The 8241-nt window shown below is 54.2% G+C and overlaps 1 protein-coding gene and 1 pseudogene across 1 annotated transcript; both read left to right on the top strand.

Annotated features, from left to right (window-relative positions):
* The first annotated feature begins 880 nt into the window (after positions 1-880).
* Positions 881-5285, top strand: C1QC (complement component 1, q subcomponent, C chain). The gene is made up of 3 exons (XM_010830015.1): positions 881-1004; positions 1279-1471; positions 4502-5285. Exons 2-3 carry the CDS (start codon positions 1297-1299, stop codon positions 5056-5058), a joined length of 732 nt encoding a protein of 243 aa, XP_010828317.1. The 5' UTR covers positions 881-1004; positions 1279-1296; the 3' UTR covers positions 5059-5285.
* Positions 5286-5382: 97 nt separating this feature from the next.
* Positions 5383-8235, top strand: LOC104981093 (annotated as a pseudogene).
* Positions 8236-8241: the final 6 nt, after the last annotated feature.

Raw genomic sequence — 8241 nt, forward strand, 5'->3', positions numbered from 1 at the left:
TATACAGATGGGAAGACTGAGGCCTAGGGCCACCAGTGCTTTGCTGAAGGCCTCCAGGCAAGAGAGCGGCAGGGCTGAAAGGAGACCCCAGAGGAGTCTGTCCGCCACAGCAGGCTACCTTCTGTCAAAGCTCACCCCCTCTGAGTGCACCCCCAAGTAGGGCAAACGGGAGGGGGCATATGGAAGATTGGGCTTCCCAGGCGGCACTTGTGGTAAAGAACCTACCTGCCAATGCAAGAAACATAAGGGACGTGGGTTCAATCCCTGGGTTGGGAAGGCACGGCAACCCACTCCAGTATTCTTGCCTAGAGAATCCTCGTGCATAGAAGAGACTGGTGGGCTACAGTCATGGGGTCTCAGAGTTGGACACGACTGAAGTGACTTAGCACGCACAGTATGGACGTTTCTAAGATAAGACCTGCTATTTGACAAGTGCATACAAGACTTGTTTCTGGGGTCAGGGCGAGGCTTTGGACCCAAGAAACCACTCGCTTGTGCAGCTTTGGACAAGGGTTTCACCTTCCTCAGCCTCAGTTTCCTCATCTGTAAAGAGGAAGGTTATAGCTTCCTCCTGTGGATCTTGTGAAATAGCTGTCTCAGGCATAGTAAGTGGCAACAGGGATGGGCATTCGCTGGGCTGAACTTGACTCTAGAAGCCTGCCCAGGCAGCTGAGGTTCATACACACACTGATCCACACACACACACACACCCTTCACCAGATCCAAGGAAGTGGTCATTTCCTCATTTCAGACACTCAAGACCCAGGGGGCACACAGGGGTATCACTGTGGTCAGCCTAGCTCAGCACCCAGAATAAAGTATTGAGTCAGGGAAAATTATGGGAAAGGGGATGTGGTTTTGGGGGGAGGCGGGGAGGGGGCCGCCCAGTGTGCTCCGGTCCTCCTGGCTGGGTCCACTCTGACACGGCGTACTCCGGCCTTGGAGAGGGGAAGCCGGTCCAAGGACTTCTCCGTGACCAGACCGGACACCTCCCACCTGTTCAGGTGAGGGCAGATGGCAGCTTTTCCCCGCTGCCACTTCCTGACACGTGGCCTCAGGGGCAGCCTGACTTGGGACGGGAAGGAGGGTCCTTGTCTCTGCTAAGCCGGGGGCCTGAGCTTGAAGCAGGGGCCCCACTCCCCATCCATCGGGCAGCCCCCAGAGGCGAGGGGCCAGGGAAGGGGAGTCGGCCGCTGAGGGCTGAGAAGGATGGTCCCCTGGGGAGAGAGAGGGTGAGGAGGGTGGGCCAGGGGCCAACTCAGCTCTCTCCCCATCCAGCTCCTTCCCCAGGTAGACATGGGGTCCGGTGCCTGGCCCCTCCTGGTACTAAACCTGCTGCTGCTCCTGCTGGCACGGCCACTCAGGGGCCAGACGGAAACATACTGCTATGGGATCCCCGGGATGCCGGGCCTGCCCGGGGCCCCCGGGAAGGATGGGTATGACGGACTGCCAGGGCCCAAGGGTGAACCAGGTGAGTCTTCCGGCCTGGCGGGGAGAGGTCATCTGGGGCCTGCGGGGAGGGCTTGGACTGTGCATCCAGGACCAACTCGGGGGAAGGTGGACAGCGGCTTGATGGTGAGGAGGGTGGTCCCTTTGGCCACAGCCGCTCCCACGGCCGAGTTTTAACTCTCGTGGCAGGTCTGGCCCCCTCTCCCCCAGAGCCCAGGCCTTAGGCCTCCCTAATTCACCTCTTTGCCCCTCGGATTTCCCATCTGATATCAAGGAGAGACCTAGAGCGCCTGAGAAGGTGGCAGGAGGGTCCCAGGAAATAATCCAGGCGAAAGCTTTGGCAAACTTCTAAAACACCTTGCTATTGTTTTATTCCAGCCTTTCCGCCACTTGCCCTCTAACGTGGTTCCCAGCGACTGTAGCCCAGATGGTCAGGGTTCAAGTCCCAGCCCCATTGCTTCCCTGCCCCCCACCCTCTGTGTGTACTTGCCCAACTTATGTAGCCTCCCAGTGCCTCAGTTTCCTCATCTGTAAAATGGGGAGATGGTAGCACTTGTTGCACAGGGGTGCTGTGATGATTAATAAGATTAAATAGAAAACAGCATGTGGTAGGTATCTGTAAGTGCAAACTCTGATCATTGCTGCTCTTGTCATCCCTGTCTTTATCAGGGGTGTGTGCTCCCCTCCCTCCCTAGGGCTTTGGGTAGTTGGAGGGATGGGGAGTGAGGAGTCAGGGTCGCACTCACAGAATCATCTGTCAGAGATTCGCAGGCAAGCTCCAGCATAAGTGAAGAGGCTGAGGACATGAATGGGCGCTGGGTGCTGGGTGAGAGCTGGAGTCTGGGGCACCTTGTCTGGCGGTGGGCACACATCTGGGGGGGTGGAGTGTGTCCAGAGTGGGTGTGAAGGAGGCTGGGGCAGGGCTGGGCAGAGGTGACCGAAGTGGCAGAGGCATTGGGCGAGGGAGACCATTGGAGACGGATGTCCTTAGGAATTTCACTGTCACTTGCCCTCCTGGAAAGAGAGTGGAATTATACCAACATTCCAGAAGGAATCCTCCAACTCAGCCTGAGTCAAAGGAAGCCCCCAGATCTGCCATTTTTCCAGGACCCTGAACTTTACCACTGCCTCTGGCTATCTCACTGCCCAGGGTGGTGGATGGGCACCAAGCTCCTAATTTGTGCCAGACACAGGTTCCAAGTGCTCGCCATAGATTCATCTTTCGGGACAGAAAAAACTAACTCTATTTTACAAATGAGAAAGCTGAGGCCAAAATCCTTTGAAGACGTGATTTACCCCCTTTTTACAAATGTTGAAGCTGAGGTTCTGGGAGATTGAGCCACTGGCCCGAAGTCACACACTGGGGTCCTGTTGGATTCCCGAGCCACACCCTCCACCACCACCTTCCACTGTCTCTCAAGCCTCCCTCCCCACGGGTGTGTCCGCCCCAACTGCCTGGAGAAGGAGGCACAGCCTTGCTCAGGATCGCTGACGGCCACCCCCGAGACCTGACGTCACTGAGCACTATCTATGAGGTGCCCGGCACACGCATGCTCCCACCCCACTCTGCTAGCCACTCCGGGGGGATCCCTTCCATTATGCCTTTATCTCACCTGGGATAACAGAGGCTCTGGGAGGGGAGGTCACCTGCCCGGGATCACACAGCCTGAAGCCCAGGTCTGCTGGGTTCTGATTCTCTTCTCCTAACCTGGGATCTACACGGCTCACCAGTTGCAGAGAATTCTGTTACAGTGGGTCTCCACCAACACCCACCGTAAAGGCAGTCAGAGGGGGAAACAGCCACGAGGGCCAACAGGGGTGGTCAGAGAGGGCTTCTTGGGAGAGGAGACTGGAGTCAGGCCCTGAAAGATGAGTATGGTTTGGACAAGGGGAGAAGAAGCTCACAGAAGCTCCGATAACCAGGGCGGCAACAAGCATCAGACACTCGGACTGGGACTCAGCCAGACTTGATTTTTTGAGTCCTGACTCCACCTCTTACCGGTGGCATGGCCCTGGGCAGGTCTCTGGCCTCAGTTTCCCCATCTGTAACTTGAAGGAAATTGAGTTGGGCCAGCTGTCAGAGGGGCTGAATTGGGCTGAGAAGGGGTGGAGGGGCTGGAGAGAGGCAGCCTGGAAGGCTCCATCTGGTGGACCCCATGTGCTAAGCTGGCCTGAGTGGTTCCAGCTCAGACATAGAAAGCAGTTTTGTGGAGCTCTGAATCTTATAAAATACTGAGGACCCTCTTTAAGAAAAATAGTACAAAATTAGGGATACATTTGATGCCAGGGGTGGGGGGAAGGTTACACAAACCTCCATATACTACAAAACTGTGTTAGAACTGCACACACAAACTGTGCGTGTTAAAGAGGAGCTGTGGTCAATTTCTTGATTTTTATTTCATACTTTAGTTCTGCAAAATTGGGGAAAACTGAGTAAAGAATACACAAGACTTCCTTATCCTTTTTTTTTTTTTTTTGGCAACTTCCTGTGAATTTGTAATTATTTCAACATAAAAAGTTGAAAAACTTATATAAAATTACCCAAAGGACCTTGACAGGGTCAGTGTAAGTTAATAGGGCCTAAAGTTTAAGTTTTAGGAGCTTTCCAGAAAATCTGCCTCTGACCCATCTTCTGATTTTTTTGTCAAGAAAAAGTAGGAACGTAGACTTTTAGATGAGGAGGTATCTGAGGCTACGTGGTGTCCAAGGGCTAACAGTCGTGGCTTCTGGCAAGCTCTCTGAGATCCAGCCCGGCTCTAACACCTCCTGAGCCGCCTGGTCCTACCCTCTCCATCACAATTGTGGGAACCGAGGCTGAGAGTTAGGGCCCAGCCTTAGCCAAGGTCAGAGGGCAAGACCAAGGAAAGGCAGGATTTGAACCAAAGTCTCCCTCCCCTCCTACTCCCTGCACAGCGCTCCCAGGTGGATAGGCAGCCATCTGGGGGAAGGAGAGTCCAGGGACCAAACCCTGGTGGGAGGCCCCTGGAGCACCATCGGGTCCCTCTTCCCATCCCCTGCCCCATCACTGCCTTCCCACCTGCTCTCTCCCCAGGAATCCCAGCTGCCCCTGGGACCCGAGGACCCAAGGGCCAGAAGGGAGACCCCGGCACACCTGGCTATCCTGGGAAGAATGGTCCCATGGGGACCCCGGGGATTCCGGGGGCTCCCGGCACCATGGGCCCCCCCGGGGAGCCGGGTGTGGAGGGCAGGTACAAGCAGAAACACCAGTCAGTGTTCTCAGTCACACGGCAGACTGTCCAGTTCCCGGAGGCCAACAGCCTGGTCAAGTTCAACCGGGTCATCACCAACCCGCAGGGGCATTATGACAAGGACTCTGGCAAATTCACCTGCAAAGTCCCTGGCCTCTACTACTTTGTCTTCCACACGTCGCACACGTCCAACCTGTGCGTGCTGCTGTACCGCAGCGGCTTCAAGGTGGCCACCTTCTGCGACCACATGACCAGCGCCAAGCAGGTCAGCTCGGGCGGCGTACTGCTGCGGCTGCAGGAAGGCCAGCAGGTGTGGCTGGCGGTCAACGACTACAACGGCATGGTGGGCACGGAAGGCTCTGACAGTGTTTTCTCCGGCTTCCTGCTCTTCCCTGACTAGGATGGGCCCCCGGGGGCCGCTCCATCTCCCTCAGCTTCCCTGCGAGAACCCGCTGTGCTGCATCCGCGCTCCGGCCCCTCTTGCCACCGATGAACACCGCCTCCTCCAGGAAGCCCACCCTGCCCTCCTGCCCTGAGTTCTCTCCCTTCTCCTCTGGTACTGTCGTGGGTGTTTTCCAAGTCCGGGAAGAGGCAGGAGGCACACAAATAAATAACTAAATCAACAGCTATGTGCGGCTCTGAATCCTCACTGCCAATTCCCTAAAAAGCGATTCCCTTCATCTCCCACTTTGCACCTGTCACAGCCATCTGTGGCCTCCGGATTCAGGCATCAGTACAGCTTGGTGCCAAGGTTGAGACGCTCGGCACCACTTGGCCATTTGGGAGAGAGCTGCTCAAATGTGGCCGAAAGGCCGCAAGGGGCCCCCAAGGCGGGTGTCTGCTGTCACTTGTTCATGTGAGGGGCGCTACTGTCTTAAAGGTATCCATGCTCACAGGCGAATGGGAAAGTGTTTGAATTCCCATCCTATGTTGACCCCTGTTGAATTTCTGGAGCACCCATCACAAGAGGGGTTTGGGGCTCAGGCGGGCGCAGCACAGACACAGACGAGATGTGCAATGAATTTGTGCTGAATTAATGAATGAGTTGGGGTGAATGCATGAATGAACGGTAGGTAGATGAATGACCAAAAGCAGAGCGAGTGAGTGAGTCAAGAGAATCGTGATAGCTAACATGTATTGAACACTTACTGTGCACCAGGCGTGATGCTAACCCACCTATTAAATCATTTAACATTCATAACTATGCTCTGGGTGGGCATGGATGGGTGAGGGAGGATCTGACTCTTGGAGTCTGATTTCCCCCGAATAACTGAGACTCTGGGGGCCCCCAGGAGATCATCCAAAACCATGGCTTCCTGTAAGCCCTCGGGGCCTCACTGTGAGATTCCTGAGGGTGGGCCAGCTGGGTCATCTTGTTGGAGAACCAGGAGGCTGGCCATGAACTGCTGCACTTTCACTGTGCAAACCACAACGAGGGGTTGACAGCTCAGGTTCAAAAAGATAAAAAGTGTAACTTTCCTGCCCAGACTGTGACTCTGGCCTCAGAGCCCAGTGAGACCCACGACTCACTCAGGCCAGGGAGAGCCAGCACAGCCCGGCTGGGGTCTCAGCTTGGTTCTACGAGGCCCTGTGGAGCCTCAAGACGAGGCTCAAGACGAGCCATAACAGCAGAGGCTGGAGCCCAGCTTTCCGCCCACCTCCATCCACTTTGGCTCTTTGTTCCTAAAAGCTGCTGTCTCATACCTCCAGAGATTTACCCTTGATGTTCCTTCATTCTGTAGAGCTCCTGCCCCACTCACACAATCCACTTAGATAATACACACTCAGCTGTCAGGAATCAACACAAGGATCACCTCCTCCATGAAGCCTTCTCTGATTCTTCCCTTCGTGTCCCCACAGCGTCCTCCGCCAACTCGGACCACAGACCCATGACTTGTTAGAACCCAGGTTTCCGAATCTGGGGGTGCAACAAAATTACCCGTGGATTTATTTACAAAACAAAAAGCAGATCTCTGGACTCAGACCTGTTATAGAAGTTTGAGAAGACTACTATTTCCAGCAAGCTCCAGGCTGTCTTGCATCTCAGGAGTGCGTCACAGAAGAGCTCTCAGAACCAGGCGAACCTGCATCGACCTGTTTCACCAATCAACCCATTCTGAAAAACTGAAAGCTACTCAAGGTTGATTCAAGGGCCACAGTGACTCCAGAGGCAGTAGCAGCAGTGTTGGGTTCCCGTGGAAGCGCTCCTAGGGGTGTTCTCCCCGGGGGCAGTGGAGGCTCTCACCCCAGGGTCAGGACGGGTCAGGTTCAAGTTCTCATCATAGTGTGGGGACCCAGTTCAGTCCCTGTTAGCCCCGAGATCTCTCTCACCCTCCTCAGCATCGGAAAAATGGCTGAAGCTAGTAAGCCCATGATGAAGAAAGCTTCACAATCTGTTCCCTTGGAGAGGGGTAAGAGAGAAAACGAACAATTCTGTAAACTCTTTATCGGTGACTTGAGCTCTGAGACCACAGAAGAAAGTCTGTGGAACTATTACCGGCAGTGGGGATATCTTACAGACTGTGTGTTAATAAGGGACCCTGCCAGCCAAAAATCAAGAAGATTTGGTTTCATCACATTTTCTTCCATGGCTGAGCTGGATGCCGCCATGGCGGCCAGACCTCATTTCATTGATGGGAAGATGGTTATGCCCAAACGCGCTGTCCCAAGAGAGGACCATGGAAAGCTGGGGGCTCTCATCACTGTGAAGAAGCTGTTTGTCGGCGGAATTACCGAAGACATGAAGGAACATCATCTTAGAGATTACTTTGAGAAGTACGGAAAAATCAAAACGATTGAGATAGTTACTGATGGACAGTCTGGCAAGAAAAGAGGCTTCGGATTTATTACTTTTGAGGACTATGATCCTGTGGATAAGATCGTGTTGCAAAAAAATCATACCATCAATGGTCATCGTGCAGAAGTAAGAAAAGCCTTGTCTAGACAAGAGAGGCAAGAAGGCCAACATTTGAGAAGTCGAGGAGAAGGCGATGTTGGTTTGGGGTATTTTCATGGTGTTGGTGGAAATGTGGGAGCAGGACGAGGAAGGAACTTCAGAGGAGGAGCCGGTGGGTACGGAAGAGGGCGTCAGTTTGGGGATGGCTCTCACGGGTACGGAGGAAGAGCTGGAGGTGGTAGTTGGGGGGTTAGGCCTGGTTATGGGGGAGGACGAGGAGGATGTAGTGGTGGAGGGTCTGCAGATGGCTACCAGGATGAGGGCTTCAGAACCCGTTATGACAACTATGGAGGAAGAAGCTACGCAAGTCGCAATTACAGCGATTCGGGGAATCAGAAGCAGAAACCTTCTAAGTACGATTTACTGAAGAGTGGAAAGTTGAGAGATAGCAGGAACATGGGCGGGTCATATACTGGAGGAAACCACGATCCAGGAGGCAGTAGAGGACATGGGGGTTATGGAGAGACAAGACGGTGGGGACCTTCTCAGTGGCCGTGGGCTTGACGGTATACAGAGGAGGGAATTACCACCCAGAGGGAAGAGAGGGGCTGCAGATGATCAAAATAACAGTGCTAAGGAAACTCTCACCTCAGTTATGCACAGATGTGCAGCGACACGGCAGAAGAC

Source organism: Bison bison, unplaced genomic scaffold, assembly GCF_000754665.1.
Source record: "Bison bison bison isolate TAMUID 2011002044 unplaced genomic scaffold, Bison_UMD1.0 scf7180017864516, whole genome shotgun sequence".
NCBI lineage: Eukaryota > Metazoa > Chordata > Mammalia > Artiodactyla > Bovidae > Bison > Bison bison.

Coding starts and splice junctions, on each gene's coding strand:
- C1QC (XM_010830015.1), top strand. CDS start 1,297: ATGGGGTCCGGTGCCTGGCCCCTCCTGGTACTAAACCTGCTGCTGCTC. Junction 1,472..4,501: donor AGGGCCCAAGGGTGAACCAG/GTGAGTCTTCCG, acceptor CTCTCTCCCCAG/GAATCCCAGCTGCCCCTGGG.